We start from the raw sequence: 17,646 nt of genomic DNA on the forward strand, positions 1-17,646 counted from the left end.
GCCTCGCCTCGAAGGCTTCTCTCCTTCCAGTGCAGACTTGTGCTGTCAGCCTGGAACTGCCCTGTCAGCACCCCGGTCCAAAGGCGTCAGTCCTCTGTGTTCGCTGTCAGGAGGGCAGATTCAGGACGCCGGGTCTGGGCGCGGCTCCCCTGTCAGCTCTGGGGACTGTCCGGTCTCAGCTTCTGCAGCCCTGACGTCCCTCTGTCCTCGCAGTTCTCAGTCCTTCAGGCCCCAGTGGTCCCGTGAGACCTCTGTCTCCATCGTGCACGTGCACGAGGCTGCTCCCTCTCGAATCTGCTCAGTCCCTCCGCCAGGAGGGGGTTTAGAACTCTCCTTGAACTGATGTGACCTCGTTATCATGACAAGGAAAACCTCATTCCCAAATAATAATAATAATAAACCCCCAGGTATGAAAACGGAATCAAAGGAGATCCTGACTGCCAGGCCCCAAGGGCAGCGTGGAAATGCCCGGTAGGATTTCTGAGGCTGTCAATCTGTGTCTGGTGGGAGCGCTGTAGCCACTGTGCCACCAGAGCTCGCGTCAGGCACAGAGTTAGGATTCCAGCTCGCTGTGGGGCGGTGGGTGTGCTCCTGACAGCTCCCCACCCGGAGGCCAGGGGCCGACAAAGCTGCGTGTCTGGATGCGAACATCTTGAGCTTTGTTCAGAGAGACGCCTGCCTGGTGTCGCATCCAGTACTGAGACCCCCGTTCTCCTACAGATGAGAAACCTTGAGAGGATTTCAAAGCATCGCTATCAGCGGTGGCAGCTGCGGCCTTACCTGCCACACCTGCTTATCAGCGTGCTTTCAGTCACGGCAGTTCTTTGAGCTAACCTGCCACACCTGCTTATCAGCACGCAAGCGGTTTTACAGGAGCCAAAACAAGCACAGTTCAGAGAAAACAATATTCGGAATTTTTAGGCGGGAGCTTAGCAAGGCTTAATATGGCAGCACTGGTGTCAGGCTGGCAGTCTCGGTGCCTCACCCGTCCCCAGGTGTGAGCTCTGTCTGGTGGGCATCTGCCCAGGTCACTGTGTCCACAGCCAAGATCGGGTCAGAAGTTTTCATTTGTTGTGAGGCTGAGGACCAGCCCCCCATCCTGCAGCCCTGGGGCAGTGTCCTGCGCGTCTGTCTGTCTGCCGGCCTGCACGTGTCCGAGAACACACAGCGGCCCTGCTTCCTCTGTCAACGCTGCCCTCTGACCACACCCCTCGTCCGTGGGTGTTGCCCGGGACCCCACTGTGTAGAGCAGACGCCCCACAAGGGGCTTCAAGGCTGTGACCTTTGGAAAGCAGGTCACCAGGCCCGGCTGCAGAGGTGGCTCTGGGGTCCCTGGACAACTGGACACTCTACTGATACTGAAGTGTGTGACCAGGAGCCAGCAAGAGCCGCATTTGCCTGACGACAGGGGTTGATTGAAGTGAAAGGAGGTTTATGAAGACAGTAAGATAGAGGCATAGCTTGTGGAGTAGGCCACATGGAAGAGTGAAAGGAGAGGGCAAAGGCGTGGAGGACTCCTGGAAAGAAAAGAGAAAGGAATGAAACCCGCCTCACAGCGGGCTGGCTGCCAGCAGGAAGGGAGAGTGACTTGAGTTCACCGCTATTGCACGCGAGCTGGCCTCTGGTCACACCGGCGAGGAGAGCCGGAGCTCAGAAACGAGGGATGCAGAGACCCAGCAGACGCTGCGGGGACCAGCGGACGCTGCGGGGAGAGGCACAGTGCTGGCCGAGTGGCCGCCGACCCTCACGGCGCTTCCGGCGCAGCCCGTGAGCATGGACTGGAGTCCCTGGCACTCATGGTGACCTCCCTCTCGGCAGAAGAACAGCAGTCCAAGGGTTTCAGTGGCTGCACTCTTTGCTGGGGGTGGGGTGTGTGTGTTCTTTATTAAGCAGGTGGCCAGGGCTTTGTTCTGCGACATCTCTGAGTGGACTTGAACTTGCAGCCTTTCAGTAAGTGGTGGTCTGTGCCACCTGGAGACGTAGGCTTGTTTAAAAAAAGAAAGAAATCAGTTGACTCAACGTCTTGGAGTCGATTTGGAGGCACTGGCAAAACTCCGTGGAGTTTCCAAGGCTGTGACTCCTAATAAGAGCTGCAGGTGGGTTTGAACCACCCACCTTCTGGTTACCAGCCAAACATGTCCAGAGGGCTCAGTGCCCAGGTCTTCTTTAACCAGCGAGACTGCTGGTTGACTTGGAGGTGGCCGAGGGTTCAGAAGATTACCTCAGGACCGTGGCCTGGGGATCACCACACTGCATGAGGACCATGGCCTGGGGTCCCCAAACTCCAGGACCCAGAAGTCTAGATTGCAGAGATCTGGGGACTTTGGCCCACACTTGTGCCATTCAGAGCCTAAAAGCAGCGTGTTCGAGCAAATAAACCCAACAAACAGAAGGCATTTCTCACCCACAAAGTGCCCAGAAACTGCCAGCCACCTTATGTTGCAATATTTCTTTACACATGGGGTATTTTAAAAATAACTCTTTTCTTTCTAGTTCTAGTGAGCTTTGTGGCCTGATGGTAAGAACCTGCACTGCAATCCCAAAGACACACAGTTCGAATCCACCAGAAGGATGCACAGTCTCCTGCGGTGCAGTTTACTGCATCTGAAAATCCACTGCAGGGTCAGCTAGGGGTCCATTCTGAACTGATGGCAGACAAGTTATGAAGTAACCCGCTTCCTCTCGGAGAATGGAGCATGTATAGAGTAGCCTAAGCAAGCCTCTGCCCGAGTGAGTTCTGACTCACAGCCGCACCGTAGGACAGAGCCTTCACGGGGCGCACGGCCCCGTCTCTCTCCTTTACAGGGTGCATGGCCCCAGTGTCCTTGTGAGGCACGTGGCCCCTGTTGTTCTCCTAAGGGGCAGCCTGTGGCTTTGAACTGCTGATCTTTTGGTTAGCAGATAAGCACTTCTGTGGTTTTTTTAAAGAGAAAAACACAAAAATTTAAGACTAAACAGAACCTCCGCTGCCATCAAGCAGACTCCAGCCCATGGTTACCCTGCCACGCGGAGCAGAGCTGCGGGCTGTACTGTGGGGCCCGTTCTCCTGAGGGGCAGCTGGTGGGTTGGAGCCACTGCCCATTATGACCTTGAGAACCGTAGGGCAGAATGGACCCGGAATGGATTGTTTGAACTTTTATGGAAACTCTAGTGACCAGGATCTTAAGGAGACTCTGGCCTCCCCCAAGCGTGCATCCCCCAGCTGTCCCTCTGCTGGGCCCTCCCACTGGCCTATCGGTTCCATGCCAAGCTGCGTTCTCTGACCTGAAACTCATACTTGCTGTCCAGTTTGAGCTGCCCCTCAGGCTGTGTCCACGCCGACCCCAGGGCCATTTCCCTGTTTGACCAACAGGAGAAGCTCATTGTGTCCTCTCATGTCTCAGGGCGGGGAGGCAGCCTTGCTTGGCTGGTGACCAGGTCTCAGCCTGGGGCAGCGTCCTCCCACTGGGGAGCCCAGGGTGGTGGCGGGGAACCGGGAGAACAGGCAGTGCGACGACCACGCTAGCTTGCCGCTGCAGGCATGGCTGGTCACCCGTGGCCGCCTGCCCCAGGAGTCCAGTCCGGTGCAGCCTCCAGCTTGAGGCAGCCCTGCTCACCACCTGGGGGCCAACACTAGGCCTCCATTCAGCTGCGGCCCCAGCACCAGGCTCAGCACCTGGTCGTCACATGGCCACAGTCCATGCACCTGCAGCCCTGTCTGAGCTGCCCGTGGGACGCCTTGGCAGTGGGGACACCGGTCCTGGGTTGGGCCAACCCCGGGGTCTCTGTGGCCCCATCTGATGCTCCCTCTGCTTCCTTTTCAGGTTTTCCTGCTGACCTGGTAAGGCTGCCCCCCAACCCCGCCCTCCCTGCGCCCTGGTGGCCCCAGAGCCAGGGCCACACCCCCGACCCCACTGTCGATCTAAGGCTTTTCCTCCCCGTGGTCCAGGCTCGGCTGTGGTCCCTTTATGCCCCGAGTGACCATGATAGAAGGGACCTGCCCACCCACTGGACTGTCCAGTAGAAGTGACTTTGAGTGCCTCGCTCTGTCACTTGTCCTTGCCCCCCGTTGCCTGGCGTGGGCGAGCACCTCTGTGGACAAACTTCTGGAATTTGTCTGTGGGGCTTGAGCTTTGTGTCTTACTGAGTTGTGGGGTCTGGTCATGCTGACCACCATCTGGGATCTCACAGGGATCTGGGGGGATGCAGACTCCCTCGAGGGGGAGGGAGGCATGACACACCACGTTCCAGGTGGCAGGGGGAGCCCAGGCTTGGCAGGGGTGCTGTCCATGGGCCAATGGTCAGGATAGACTCCCTGGAGAGGGTGGGAGAGAGGAGGGGAGGGTCAGGGGAGGGCACAGAGGTGGAAGACATGGTCACCAAACACCTGTGGGGTCATGACGTGCCCCGTCAACCTCTTACCTGTTTCCTCTGCTCTCCCACCTGAGGGGAGGGAGGGAGGAGTCAGCTGGGTGGGAGCCACCCCTCACCACCCTCTGTCCTTCACAGGATGCTTCCGGAGCAGGGCCAGGTGAGTCTAGGGCCTGGCCTCTCCCCTCCCTGGTCCAGTCCCTGGGGAGTGGGCACCGATGGGAGAAGCCTGCCTTTCTCCCTCCCCACCGGGGCTCCTTGTTTGAGAACAGATTTGGCAAGGGGGACCGCTTGTGCAGGGGCCACACATCTGAGCAGAGCAGGGGCCCGGGACTGCTTGAAGGGACCCTGGCACATCTCTGGGCCCTTCTAGAAACCTGCTCGAACCCTGTCTAGCCCCAGCTGCCACTGGCTTCTCTGAGACAGGAGCCCCCATCCCGACTGCACACAACCAATGGAAAAGGTGTTTGGACAAAAACACACAGGCTTCTGTTTAATAAAAGTGGTCAGTGAGCACTCAGGCTGTTTAACAGGAAACAGGATCCCTGCGGGCACAGGGCTGGGTGGAGGTCAGTGACGAGTAGGCTGCTGGCTGGCTTGGCGGCATTGTTCATCAAGTGCTCCCTCCCCCCGCAATCTCTGCAGGTCCCAGGATGGTGGCCGTGCAGAATTACCACGGTAACCCTGCGCCCCCTGGGAAGCCGGCACTCACCTTCCAGACGGGTGATGTGGTGGAGCTGCTTCGTGGTGACCCTGAGTCACAGTGGTGGGAGGTGGGTCCTCACCCCCCAGGAGCGAGAGGGAGGGGACAGGTCAGCAGGTCACCCAACCCTGTGTGCTCCCGACTGCTAGGGAGCCCGTGGAGCCAGTCTTCTGGAGGTACAGGCTTTGGTGACATTAGGGGTACATCATCCCTTCCACTTTCATGGGCCCTTGCACAGGAGAGACCATACCCCCTCCCACTCCAGCTTCCTGCCTCAGGCGGCTGAGAGCCCTCCCTGGGCCCCAGCCACTGTCAGCACTGACCCTACTGCCTTCTCCTAGGACCTGTCCAGTGGGGGTTCTGACGTGGCCACATACATCAGGGGGACATGGCTTCCAGTTCTGGGTCTCTTTGTGGTCCTTTGAGAGCGTCAGACCTTCCCATGCCTCCTTTCCTCCCTGACCCCCAGCCCCTCTGCTGTGCCCCAGGGGCCAGAGACCCTCAGGTCCACTCAGGCTCTGGGTACCCCAGCCCAGCCGGGCAGTCGCAGTGTGCAGGAGCCAGCCTGCTCTCATGGGCAGCATGACAGTCCCTCTGTGGGCTGGCTCTGTGGGCTGGGTGTCTCTGTCCTGTAGGGTGACTGGCTGCTCAGGGCCCCCACCCAGTGTCCTCCCTCCCTCCCCGGCTTGACCAGGGCTCTTGGTAAAATGGAGGCGAGGAAGGCCTCTAGGGGGACGCTGGAGGGTCGTCCAGGCAAAGGGGACAGAAGTGAAGGCCACTCTTGCCTGCCTGTCCCAGGCCCCAAATTGTTGTCCTCCACACAGTCCTGACCAGCAGGGGTGCAGGTGGGGGAGACGACCGGACAGAAGGCAGCGTAGAGCTGCAGCTCCACCTCTCAGCGAGCGGCAGAACCTCTAGGCCTGTCTTCTCCTCTGCAGAGTGGGCATGCCCTTCATCTGTCCCAGAGGGTCATAAGGTCACCTGAGACCACAGCAGGGGACCAGAGCAGACAAGCTGAGCTCAGTCCGAGCCCAGCGTGCACTGGCCATCTCCCTCCTTTTCAGGGCCGGCTGCTACAGACCAAGAAGTCAGGCTACTTCCCGAGCTCGTCTGTGAAGCCCTGTCCCGTGGACGGAAGGGTAAGTTCTCCTCCACAGAAGCTTCCAGAGCGGAGCAGCCAGGAGGTGGGCGTGCTGGGCTACCCCTGCCCATTCCCTGGTGGACAGCCTCTGTGATTGTGGACGGGGATGCGGTCCCCTCGGGGGGGCTACTGGGGGATGCTCCTCCCTGAGTCCTGGACGATGGACTGGCTGTTGCTTGAGACTTGAAGCCCCCTGTCACAGTCCAGTGTGACTCGCGGACCCTGCAGAGTAGGAGGGCTGCCCCCGGGCCCCCTACGCTATGACCTTTACAGAAGCAGATGCCCGTCTTTCACTGTGGAGCCCCTGGTGGGCGTGAGCCAGCAAATGCTTTAACCATCGTGCCGAAGGGGCCCCTTGGTTTGGGTTTTGGTGTAGGAGAGGCAGAGCTGGGACTCTGGCAGCCGTCCTGAGGGGGGGGAAGACAGCAGGATTTTTTCCCGTCCCTGGTGTGGATAAAACTATATAGTCTTAGACTTAAGAGGACAGACAGTAGGCCTTAGAACAGGCAAGAAGTGGGACACACCACCCTCCCGATACACCCACCCCAAAATAGAAAAAGGCAAGTCAACATGAGAATGTGAAGTCTCCCCATGCCCAGTGATTCAAGCTGAGGGTCTCCAACACTGAGGGATGCCCTGCGCTGCCCTTCTGGTCTGCCTTGCGGCTTCCTTATGGTCCGTCTGTCCATGTGACAGAGACACATCAAGAGGACCACACTGCAGAGAATGGGCAGCAACTCAAGGAACCTGGGGCAGACCCTTCCCCACCCTCGGCCTCAGTTTCCCCTTCTGCATGGTGAGCAGGGACCAGGAGGTGGACAGCGAGATGCTGAGTGGAGTGCTGTGACTGGACAGGGTGTTGGCCACCTTGAGGTCCCCCCAGGAGGGAGCTGTCACAGGCAGGAAGCTGCCTTGAGGCCGCAGGCTGGCGTATGCGCATTTCCAGGCTGTGGAAGCACTGGGGTGTCCTCCTCCTCACTCCCTCGGACATTCTAAGCAGCTGCTGTCCTGAGGACCTTGCCGTCTAGTCTAGCCGGGCTCAGTCCACAGAAGCCGCCCGTGCTCACCTGAGGATCTGTGACTAGTGGCAGGCCCTCTGCCCCTCTTCTGCGGGTGGCTTTGGGGACAGTAATACGCCTGTTCTTTCTCGCCAGCCACCCGTCAGCCGGCCACCATCCCGGGAGATCGACTACACAGCCTACCCCTGGTGAGTGAGCTCAGACGGGTGTGGAGGGCGTGGCCCCACAGCGGGGGGACAGTCCTAGGGCCCTGGGCCAGCGGAGGGGACATGCGCTGAGCCCCTAGCCCCACCCTCTGCTCTGAATGGCTGGAGCCCATCAGATTGTTCACTTCCTCTAACTCACGGCAAGGGCTCTGTGTTCAGGAGTGAGAATCTTTCTCATGCAGTCCCCCCTCCCCGTGCTTGGGCCTGGGCACAACACCCTGGGTGGATTCGAACCCCTGGCCTTTCCCCCGACAACTGAACTTGAGAACTGTTAGCCCTTTGGAGACAAGATGGTGAAAGTCCACCTCACGTACTTTGGGCGTGTTGTGTGAGGAGGGACCTTAGAGAAGGACGAGATGCTGGGACAGGTGGGTGTCAGCACAAGAGGAGAGGTTGGCACAGTGACCGTGCCTTGAGCGTGTCGATGGTGGTGAGGGTGGCACAGGAGAGGGTTTAGAGCTGTCCTAGGGTCACTGCAGTCGTGGTCAATTCGACAGCAGCAGAGGACCTGGTTGTGTTGTGGCTGCGTTTTAAACGGTGGAAACAGTTTAGTAAAGAAACCTGGGTGTACACATTGTACTGAGAGCCTAGACTCCCGGCGTCTCCGGTCACTGGCCCCTGAGGGACCACTAGACCCCAGGGCCTTCCAGGCTGTGTCTGGGCCGCCACCCACCTCTGAGCCCATCCATCCTGAGGGTCTTGGCGTCTGCTTCCTCGCTGACCTGCTGCGAGGTCAAAGGCCCTTACAGGACGGCTGACGTGGTCACATGGTGTCCTCCCCGCTCCCCGCTCGCCTCGTGCAGGTTTGCTGGGAACATGGAGAGGCAGCAGACGGACAACTTGCTCAAAGCTCACGCCAGCGGCACCTACCTGATACGGGAGCGGCCCGCCGAGGCTGAGCGTTTCGCCATCAGCATCAAGTAGGTGGCAGCCCTCCCCCGGAGACCAGAACTGTGAGGGTCAGGGTTGGTGGGTGGGCGCAGGCTGGCCTGGACAGCTGAGTGGGCAGGGCATGCCCAGATGCAGGGCTGGGTGAGGAGCTGAGCGACAGAGGTGTGGGGCTTTGAGAAGGAAGCTATGACCAGCCAAGGTGGACAGGCAGCTGCCCAAGGAAAACTGGCCGAGACAAGGGCAGCCAGGAGCTTTGGGGCACAGTGATGTGCAGGGGTAGCCCGGTGAAGGCAGAGGCTGAGGCTCTCCCCACGGTGCGGTCAGCCTGGCGCCCAGGGAAGCCTCCTGCTTGCACAGTGACCGCGTGCTCTGTGGCCAGGTTTAACGATGAGGTGAAACACATCAAGGTGGTGGAGAAGGACAGCTGGATCCACATCACAGAAGCAAAGAAGTTTGAAAGCCTCTTGGTAGGTGGTTCTGGGGCTCCTGGCTGGTAACATGGCCGCTCACCGCCACGACAGGCCAGGCTTGTGGGGCCAGGGCCTGGCTGTGGTGAGCGTCCTGGGCTGGGGACAAACGTCACGATCAGGAAAACTTCTCAGAGTAGAGAAGACGGGAGGGACTGAGACTCCTCAGAGAGTACAGCCGCGTCACAGCCCCTGTGTCCTGACAACTGTCCTCAAAGCCTGCAGTGGACGTCGGGGCTGACACTGGACAGTGGTTAGTGGGCCCAGCCAGAGCTGTGTGAGCCCCGCACATGTGTTCTGTGGAAACCCCTCACATGCAGATCCTGTGGGCCCCGTTCACACACGTCTCTGTGGATCTCTCCTCACTCATGTCATCTCTGGAGCCCCTCACACAGATTCTGTGGTCATCCCCTCACACACGTCTCTGTGGGGCCCCCCTCACACATATCTCCTGTGGCCCCACACACACGTCTCCCGTGGCCCCTCACACATGTCTCTGTGGTCACCCCCTCTCACATGTCTCCTGTGGCCCCTCTCACATGTCTCTGTGGAGCCCCCCCACGTCTCTGTGGGCCCCCCGCATCTCTGTGGGCCCCCCACGTCTCTGTGGGTCCCCCCTCACACATCTCTGTGGAGTCCCCACATAATACGTCTTCTGTGGGGCCACCCTCACACAGAGTCTAGCCCGCGCCCCACTGTCCCGGCCACGCTGAGCTCAGGCTTTCGTTGTTGTTCAGTGTCGAGTCAACTTCATCTCAGAGAGGACCTGCTGCAGAGCCCTGCAGAGGCCTGACCCGTGAGCAGCAGGGCTGCAGGCCTCGCTCCCGAGGGGCAGCGGGAGTCACCTTTTGCGCAGCAGTCTGGAGATTAACTGCCACTCAGTGAACCCGTAGTTACCTAGAAATGGCCTTGAAATCCTGTCTCCCTGCTTGGTTGCGTCTGCCCCTCCCCAGCTGGTTTTTCTGAGGAGCGAGTGCTGTCTGGTTACTGATGACCTTACAGGTGGTCTGTGGTCTGGCCACCTGGACTTTTTAAATCAGAACCTCCTTTGTGTTCCTCACATGGCCCGAGTCCCCTGTCCCACCGCTGGGCCCTGCTGGATATTGTTGTTTGTAGCCGGACCCCTCTTGCTGGACACCTGGGTGGTCTCTGGAGTAACTAGTGCTCCCCTGGCTCCTTTAGAAAGGCCCCTGGGAAGTGACCACTGCACCAGACGGCCTTTTCACGCTGACTGCCCTCGTGGCTGGGTGCTGAGGTGGGACGGGAAGGGGTTCAGGAGAAGAGTGCCCCCGGATGAACTCAGGTAGAGATGAACCCAGGTGGAGGCCTGGGTCTGAGGGAGGACTGCCTGGAGGCGGCGGCCAGTGAGTGTGTGTCTGCAGGAGTTGGTGGAGTACTACCAGTGCCACTCGCTCAAGGAGAGCTTCAAGCAGCTGGACACGACGCTCAAGTACCCCTACAAGTCCCGGGAGCGTGCAGCTGCCAGGGCCTCCAGCCGGTCCCCAGGTAAGGCCGGTGCCCCTGGCCTGCCGGCCCTCCTCACCCGCCAGCCCTCCTGGGACCATGCTGACATAAACCAGGGACCTCTTCCTGGCCCCCATCCTGAAGGTGTATGATGTCCCCCAGTGCATCCCTCCCCTGCCTGGGTGACAGACAAGAGGCCGACTCGGGCCGTACACAGAGACGCCCATGCTGAACTGTCACTGGTGGGCAAGGAAGACCCAATCCCATCTGTCCACAGATGCCTGCTGCAGCCTCACCCTAGTACTCCGCTTGGGGGGGCGGGGAGCAGGGCCAGGGCTCGTCTGTCCCCAGATGCCTGCCTCGGGCTGTGATCACGTGCTCAGAGGGGCAGCCGTGGCCCCAGACAGGGAAGGGCTCAGGCCCGTCTGGGATTAGGGGCCAGGGGAGCTTGGAACCCAGAGCTTCTCCCTGCTGACACACTGAGCCTCCTGCGTCCCCCAGTGCACAGGCTGCAGGCCCCCTGGGCCCCCCTGGGCAGAGAGCGCCAACTGGCCAGTGGCTAACACCTCCAGGGCTCCCTGCATGTCCTCACAGCCCAGCTCAGCCCACGCTTGGCTGTATGTTGACTCCCCACGACAGCGGCCCGTGGAGCGGGTGACCTCCGAGTGGGCCCCGGGCCCTGCGGCCTGAGTGTGGTGGACGTCCCCCACGCCCGCCCCGCTCACGCTCTCTCTCGCCTCTTTGCAGCTTCCTGTGCTTCCTACAACTTTTCTTTTCTCAGTCCTCAGGGCCTCAGCTTTGCTTCTCAGGGCTCCTCTGCTCCCTTCTGGTCAGGTACCGCTGCTGCTTGGCTTGGGACACGCTGGCACCAGCCAGGCTGCCCACTGCTGCCCATGGCCCTGCCTGGAAGTGTCCCCAGCTGCCTGCAGAGCCCTCCTGGAGGGGGTGGGGTGGGGGTCAAGAAAGGGAGGAGGGGACAGAGCTGCTGCGGGCACCTGGGGAGGCATCAGGGCTCGGCCTCCCCGTGACCCCTCTGGGGTACTCACCTGCTGTCCACCATACCAGTCTTGTCTGTCCTTTGCTCTCCCTGCTCCTCCGAAGCTTTGCCTCTGGTAGCTGAGAATGCAGGCGACCAAATGGGTGGACAGGCGGTGGGGCAGAGCTGACGGTGGTGGGGGCGGGGAGGATACCTCTGCTGCCAGAGCCAACGCCCCCTCCTCACTCACCTGAGAACAGCAGTGCCACCTGCATTCGTGTGCAGTTCCCTTGTCACCGTCATTTTCCCCCGACCACCAGGACTCCTGTGTCCCTGGCCCCACTCACACTAGAGGGATTCCAGTTGGGTTTGGGCCTTGGGGACTGGGGACACGAGAGAAGTTAGGGGCCAGATCTGCAGGTCTGACAACAGGATCTGGGCTGGGGTGCTTCTCTGGGACTGTCGCCACAGTGTCTGAGGGCCACGTGGGGACCCACAGGTGCTATGGCAGTCTTCATGTGTACCTGTAGACCCCTCAGCTGCCCAGAATGGGGTGGGATACCTGCCCACACTCCTGTCGGTGAGGATGGGGGCACAGGAAGGTCCAGAGCCCCAGAGAGGTCACCAAGGGGTGCGGGAAGCCCTGGGGCCCAAGCCCATCTTCATGCCAGTTCCCAGCTCTGCCTCCTTCTGCTGGGCACAGCCCTGGGCATGTGACACCACCTTGTCATCCACAGTATTCACGCCCCGGGTCATCGGCACGGCCGTGGCCAGGTACAACTTCGCCGCCCGGGACATGCGGGAGCTCTCGCTGCGAGAAGGCGACGTGGTGAAGATCTTCAGCCGTATCGGCGGGGACCAGGGCTGGTGGAAGGGCGAGGCCAACGGGCGGGTGAGTGGGCCGCGTGGGGCCAGGCCTGCGGTGGGGCGTGGATGGGCCCATAGCAGAGAAGGCCGTGCCCCACACCCTGTGCTGGGGACCCTGGGCCATGGCAATGCTGCATGCACACAGGTGCACCATTACCTCAGGGCATAGTGGGGAAACTGAGGCCACAGAAGCCTAGGAGCCACTGCACAGCCACATCTGGGCCCTGTCCCTCATGGCCAGGGCAGGGGCACAGCCATCTTGGTGTCCTTCACAGGTGTCCAGTCCCCGCTGGCAGGAGGGAGGACGGGGTCTAAGGAGGAATTCCTGCCTTCTTCCACAGCCTCGTTTCTGCACTCGTGATGTGAGAGGGGAGGCACCTTGGTCTCCACTCCTACCACCCTCCTCCTCCAGCACGTGAGAGGGCCCATGCCTCCTCCCTGCCTGGCCCTTTAACTTCAGGGCTGAGGATTGGCCCAGAGCTGCTCTTCCAAGGTAGAGGGCAGACCTTCCGCCCCTCTGACAGTTTTACCAGCTGTCTCTTCGCATCACACTCCACTTTCCTGCGGGGTTTCATGGTTTGCTGCAGTGGCCGCAAAAACCATCCTGTTACGTGGTGTATGAAGGCAGCAGGACGCAGAAAGGCTCCCTCCCGCCAGAGGGGCATGTGCTGAGTGCCTCTCAGCCTGCTCAGGACAGACGCTTCTCCTCCCCCTCCCAAGACAGGCCACTGCCTCGCATCACCCCCAGGCCCCCAAGACAGAGTCGCCTTGGCCCTTCCACATGTCACCTGCGCTGACTTTGTTGCTGACCTCTTCTGGGCCTACCACTGCTGCCTCTTTTACAGCTATTTCCATTTTTCTGGCCTCATTTATTTCTGCCTCTTCTCTCTTGCTTTTTCTCTTGTCTGAAAAACATGGGAGCGGCTACCTGCTTACGTATACAAATTCCTTGTCAGTTTCTATACATGCCACACCCCCTAAGTCACAAACTTTATTTGCATGTTCCATAAACACTTCATTTGCATTTTTTGTTGACCAATCACAGGTCAGGCTGCAGTCCAGGATCAGCCAAGAAGTGCCACACCACAGGCTCTTTAGAGCTTACCCAGGAAATGACTGTGAAGCTGGACAGAGTGACAGACCCTCTGGGGTAGAATCTCTGACTTAAAGTAACTCCTCAGGGCTTTTAGAAGGAAAGTTTCTCAAGCTGTTTTTCCAAAGCACCACGGAGGGCAAAGGCTTCATAAAGGAACTCTCGTCACCACCATAGTCTGTGTTCACATCCCACCACTTGTCTCAATAGCTTCTGGAGCTGTTGTTCACAGGTCCTGGATCTAGTACATCCAGAATTGAATGTACTTGGCCTTAGATGAAATGGGTGGGCATTGAGACCATGGCAGTGGGGGCACGTGTGTCAGAGACGCTGATATTGGCCCAGGATAGGACAGGGTTCAGAGCCTCTTGACTATGAGTCACTGTTGACTCCACAGTACATACAGTAACAGCCTGGGGCAGTGTCTCAGCCTTCTCTGTCTTGTATGGCCTTGACATTTTCTGTGAAAGACATGTGTGCCAAAGGCAGGGACAACACTGTTACTAATGGTTAACTCCACAATAAGGGATATATCTTTCACTTTTCTGTAAAATGCTGGTCTATCTGGTACTTCTCTAAATCTGAACATTCAGATTAAGATAGACTAGGAAGGATTGGCCATCCACTTCTGAAACAGCAGGCCTCTGAAAACCCTATGTACAGCAGAACACATGTAGATAACAGAAAGGGCAACTGAGGTGGAGCTTTCAAGTATGGAAATAGAAAGGAAGAGGAACAGTTGTAAGCAGACACTGGTGATTGGGACATGGAATGTGAGAACCATGAATATAGGAAAATTAGATATTGTTAAGGAAGAAAAGGAATGCATAAATATTGACATAATAGGCATTGGGTGAGATGAGATGGACTGGCATGGGGCATTTTGAGTTGGATGATCATATGATATATTACTCTGGAGATGAAAAGACAAGGAAAAATGGAGTTGCTTTCGTAGTTAAGAAAGTCATTTCTAGATCCATCTTGAAGTACAATATTGTGAGTGACAGGATAATATCCATACGCATACAAGGAAGGCCAATGAATACAACTATCATTCAGATATATGCACCAATAACCAGAGCCAAGGAAGAGGAAATAAAGACTTTTACTAACTTTTACAGTCAGAGATCAATTGAACATGCAATCAAGATGCATTGATAATACTGTGTGACTGGAATGCAAAAGCTGGGAACAGAGAAGAAGATTCAGTAGTTGAAAAACATGGACTCGGTAACAGAAATGGAGCTGGAGAGAGAATGATTGAATTTTGCACAACCAATGACTTAATCATTGCAAATCTGTTTTTTAAGAGACATAAACGCAGGTTATATACATGGATTTCACCTGATGGTATGCATAGGATTCAGATTGATTACATCTGCAGAAAGAACCACTGGAGAAGCTCAATATCAGCTGTGAAAACTAGGCCAGAAGCTGATTATGGAACAGACCACCAACTACTCATATGCAGGTTCAAGGTGAAGCTGAGGAAAATTAAACCAAATCCACAGGAACCAAAATATGACTTTGAGTCTATACCACCTGAATTTCAGAACCATCTCAGGAACAGATTTGAGGCCTTGAACACTAATGAGCGAAGACCAGATGAGTTGTGGGAGGATATCAAGGGTATCATCCAGGAAGAGTGCAGATGGTCATTGCAAAGATAGAAGAGGAAGAAAAGACCAAAACGGATGTCAGAAGAGACTCTGAAAATTGCACTGGAGCGCAGAGAAGCCAAAGCACAAGGAAGAATTCAAGATACTAAAGAGTTGAACAGAAGATTCCAAAAGGCAGCATGGAACGACAAAGTAAAATACTACAATGAGATGTGTAAGGAGTTGGAGTCAAAAAATCAAAAGGGCCAAACTCGCTCAGCGTTTCTTAAGCTCAAGGAACAGAAGAACAAATTCAAAACCTTGAGCTGCTATAATCAAGGATGCTTTCGGCAGAATGTTAAATGATCCAGGAAGTATTAAAAGAAGGTGGAAAGAATATACTGAGTCACTGTATCAAAAGGAACTGGCAGACAGAGAAGAATTTTATGAAACAACATATGAGCAGTAGCCTATGATGATGAAGGAAGAAGTTCAGGCTGCTTTGAAGGAAATGGCAAAAAAATAAGGCCCCAGGAATAGATGGTATCCCCATTGAGATATTTCAGCTAACAGATGTTGCCCTGGATGTGCTCACCAAGTTGTGCCAAGAGATCTGGAGAACAACCACTTGGCCAACTGACTGGAAGAGATCTGTATTTGTTCCTATTCCAAAGAAGGGTGTCCTGTAATTGGCAGATCAGCTTCCAGAGATCAGGAAAATGCCCTGCGCCTCGTGAATCTTGCAGTAGTTGTTGTTGTTGTTAGGTGCCGTCGAGTCGACTGGACTCCCAGCGCCCTTGTCAGTGGTAGATCTGAGCCTGCCCTGTCCTGCACCACCTCCTCCTCTGATGCACTTGAACCCATTGCTGTGGTCTTCGGGTCAGTCCAGCTCTCTGACCCTCTACCTTCCTCACATTGAGGTTTCTTTGAGCTCCTAGCTTTCACATTCATTGCTAGGTTTTCTTTCCCTGTTTAGTTCTTTCTATCGCAATTGAAAAGTACTGACTTTGGCAGTCCCAAGGAGAACCTTTCTGTGCTTCTCCCTGTCCATCTCCAAGAATCGGTCATTTTGCCATGAAGACCTGCTTTCTTTTCACGCAGACTTTGCACGTTCGTTTTTGAGAGCTGTCTTTGATCTAGATTGTGCATATTCTAGTTCAGAATCCGGATGATGCCATCCCATTCGTTCAGCTTCCATCATTTCTTTGGGAAGTCTTACTGTTACTCGCAGAAGGAGCACTGTCTGTTCTTTTCTGAGCTACGTGTAAACACGTGTCCATGGCTCCCATCAGCATCACCACCTGTGCCTGTGTGTGTGGTGGTCTCTATTCTGCTTGGGATTTGCTGTGATTCAGAAAGAAATGGCTTGATATCCTTCATCAGTGTTTGGAAATTTCTCAGCCAGCTCAGAATATATCGCTCTCTTCTCCTTCCTGCTCTGCCGGTCTGCTGGTTCTGCACACATAGATGTGGCTCTTCTTACTGTGGCCCATTCTAGCATCTGTTTTCTCTTTCACATGGTTTCCATTCAGTTACTGTTTCTTTTTTTATTAATTGTAATGAAAGATTATAGGGGCTTTGGATTTCCATTCATTCATTGTTGCACTTTTCTCCCTGCTCACCCCTCCCCACCCCCAGTTCCCTCTGCTTTTTGAAAAGTAAAATTCTTTCATTGTTATACAATCCTTTCCCCTAAGTCCACTCCACTGTGCAGCCTTCGTTCTGGACTCCTGTCATGACAATAATACCTAATCATATATTCCTTTTAAACGGTTGTCTTCCTCATCTGTTTCAATGCAATATAATTTATCCCATCTTTCTCAGTCTCCCCCCAACCTCGATGTCAGTCCTGTTTTACAACAGTAGCAGTATTCAATATTTGTCTTTTTGTGACTGAGATATTTCACTCAGTATAATTTCCTCCAGGGTCACCCATTTTGAATAATATTGTATGAGTTCCTTGTTTTTCAATGCAGCATAGTATTCCATTGTGTGAATATATCAGAGCTTCTCCATCCATTTGTTTGTTTATGGGCACTTGAGTTGTTTCCAGCTCCTTGCTATTGTGAACAAAGCCGAGATAAACATGGGTGTGCTTCTCTCTGCTTGGGTGGCAGTTATGGTCCCTTTGGGGTAAATTCCCAGTAATGGAATTTCTGGGTCAAATGGTATCTCTATTTGCAACTTTTTGAGAAAGTGCCATACCGCCTTCCACAGTGGTTGCACCATTTTACACTACAACTGGGTTCCAGTTTCTCCACAACCTTGCCAGCATTTGTTGTTTGCTGTTTTACTAAAGTTTGCTATTCCTACTGGGGTGAGATGATATCTCATAGTTGTTTTTCAAGTTATTTTTTATTGACTTTACATATATGTGATTTCTCTTTCAGCTCTGTGGTAATAATGTCTACTTTTTAATCCATTTTCCTTCCTTTTATGTAAGTTGTGATTTAAGTGAGAAAACAAAGCCTATTGGTTTTTTAATCAATTATTCATACACATTTTGCCTTGTAGCATTAGTCCTAATGCCCACAGTGCGACCACACCTGTCCTTTATCAATTTTGCTAAACATGTAAATTAATGATTTTAATTTCCTAACCAGTAACTTCAGTCTTTGAACTACCCGTGGGCTCTCTTATCTGTGTGCACTCTTAGATTTTGTTACTGGCTCCTGGCTGAATGCCAAGCTAGTGTATTTAGAAAGAAAGAAGACAAAAATTCCCCAAGAACACCATGGTGTTCTTCTGCTCTGTGAATCCCAAACCACAGCTTCCTCATCACCTCCAGCCCCTGGTGGCCCCCGTCAGGCTCCTGACATCACCTCCAGCCCCTGGTGGCCCCCGTCAGGCTCCTGACATCACCTCCAGCCC

At 55.5% G+C, this 17,646-nt stretch overlaps 1 protein-coding gene across 1 annotated transcript in view; it reads left to right on the forward strand.

Moving 5' to 3' along the window:
* VAV2 (vav 2 guanine nucleotide exchange factor) overlaps window positions 1-17,646 on the forward strand; it is a 143,492-nt gene that overhangs the window by 125,031 nt on the left and 815 nt on the right. Inside the window, exons 20-29 of the mRNA XM_006900555.1 lie at window positions 3,804-3,820; window positions 4,489-4,510; window positions 4,996-5,123; window positions 6,118-6,192; window positions 7,349-7,401; window positions 8,223-8,339; window positions 8,690-8,777; window positions 10,160-10,283; window positions 10,989-11,075; window positions 11,955-12,109. Coding sequence (XP_006900617.1) covers window positions 3,804-3,820; window positions 4,489-4,510; window positions 4,996-5,123; window positions 6,118-6,192; window positions 7,349-7,401; window positions 8,223-8,339; window positions 8,690-8,777; window positions 10,160-10,283; window positions 10,989-11,075; window positions 11,955-12,109 — 866 coding nt within the window. The remainder of the gene's footprint in view (window positions 1-3,803; window positions 3,821-4,488; window positions 4,511-4,995; window positions 5,124-6,117; window positions 6,193-7,348; window positions 7,402-8,222; window positions 8,340-8,689; window positions 8,778-10,159; window positions 10,284-10,988; window positions 11,076-11,954; window positions 12,110-17,646) is intronic.

This window comes from Elephantulus edwardii, unplaced genomic scaffold (assembly GCF_000299155.1).
Source record: "Elephantulus edwardii isolate Elephantulus edwardi_28Jun2011 unplaced genomic scaffold, EleEdw1.0 scaffold00289, whole genome shotgun sequence".
Lineage (NCBI taxonomy): Eukaryota > Metazoa > Chordata > Mammalia > Macroscelidea > Macroscelididae > Elephantulus > Elephantulus edwardii.